Source organism: Hipposideros armiger, unplaced genomic scaffold (genome assembly GCF_001890085.2).
Source record: "Hipposideros armiger isolate ML-2016 unplaced genomic scaffold, ASM189008v1 scaffold_17, whole genome shotgun sequence".
Classification (NCBI taxonomy): Eukaryota; Metazoa; Chordata; class Mammalia; order Chiroptera; family Hipposideridae; genus Hipposideros; species Hipposideros armiger.
In genome coordinates this window covers 4,603,152-4,604,343 of record NW_017731367.1, presented here as the reverse complement: position 1 = coordinate 4,604,343, position 1,192 = coordinate 4,603,152, and the positions used below count along the sequence as shown (strand labels likewise).

At 56.0% G+C, this 1,192-nt stretch overlaps 1 protein-coding gene across 1 annotated transcript in view; it reads left to right on the top strand.

Moving 5' to 3' along the window:
* The window catches only part of DRC11 (dynein regulatory complex subunit 11), a 151,833-nt gene that overhangs the window by 87,345 nt on the left and 63,296 nt on the right, over positions 1 to 1,192 (top strand). Inside the window, exon 9 of the mRNA XM_019628321.1 lies at positions 699 to 757. Coding sequence (XP_019483866.1) covers positions 699 to 757 — 59 coding nt within the window. The remainder of the gene's footprint in view (positions 1 to 698; positions 758 to 1,192) is intronic.

The window sequence follows — 1,192 nt, the reverse complement described above, 5'->3', positions numbered from 1 at the left end:
GGATGGATGGATGGATGGATGGATGGATGGATGGATGGATGGATGGATGGATGGAGAAGTGGACATGGAGGAGAGAAAGGGAGTGGAGAGTTAAGCAAGGGCAAGGGCCCGACAGTCAGTCCTGTGTGACAGGGATTATGAGCCACCTGAGGCCTGAGACAGAAGATGAGCCGGGAAAGGAAGGAGGCCGGGCTGGAAGAACTTCATACACTGTGCCGAGGAATTTTACCTCTGTCCTGTGGGCACTGGATATTGCAAACAGGATGGTGGAGCGATCGGCCCTGTTGTAGAAGATTTGGAGCCGGGTGCTAGAAGAGGGGTGACTGGGTACCAAAGGCAGGCAGCTTGATGGCCTGAGCACACGGCGCTCTCACCCTTTGTAGCATCCTGTGCCACAGCCCCGGAAAACAGAACCAGAGTGCTCGGGGTTTCGCAGTGGCGACCTCCCTTTCTGTCCACCCAGGGACATGTCCCCATATGTCCCCGTAGCAACTTGGGGCTTTCCAGGCCAGTCCCCACGTTCATGAAAACGTTGCTGTCTCTCCACTCCATCTTCATGTACCGCAGTTCGCGTCTCACCTCTCCTTGCTCACCCAGCACCACGGCCAAAAGCCAGCTTCCCTAGCTAATTTCTAGGGCTCATTCGCTCCCTGGTTTTTTCTAAGCTGTTGGACATTTCCATTTTCTTCCAGGGACAGAAAGGGAAGAAAGGCAAAAAAGAGAAAAGACAGAAAGCTAAGGATCTGACGGCTGACAGGTGAGGAGAGTACCTGTGCTGTTGTAATGCGCGCGAGAAGTCGGGGGCGGGGGCACCCCAGAGGACTGCATGGGACACAGCCTAAGTCCTCGAGCTTGGCCGGCACAGGGGCCTCCTGTCCGGTACACCCCACCCCCATCATCCTCCCAGAGTGTCCTGGGGGAAGTGCTAGAACCTCTGCAGTCCTGTACAGCAGGCGCCACCCTACACAGGAAGACGCACCAAGACGGTGGGCCCAAAGGCAGACGTGGGCCCCCATCGCTTCTGAGCTCATGGGACGTTTCTTAAGCCTTAAAATTTAGGGGGTTCTTAAGATGTAGTGTTTAAGACGCAGTTCCCTGGTCCAACTTTTGAGGGACTACTGAAGCTCTGAGTTCCTCGAGGGCGGTCACAGCTCACATTTACCGTCACGTCCCAGGGCCCAGCCCGCCGAGG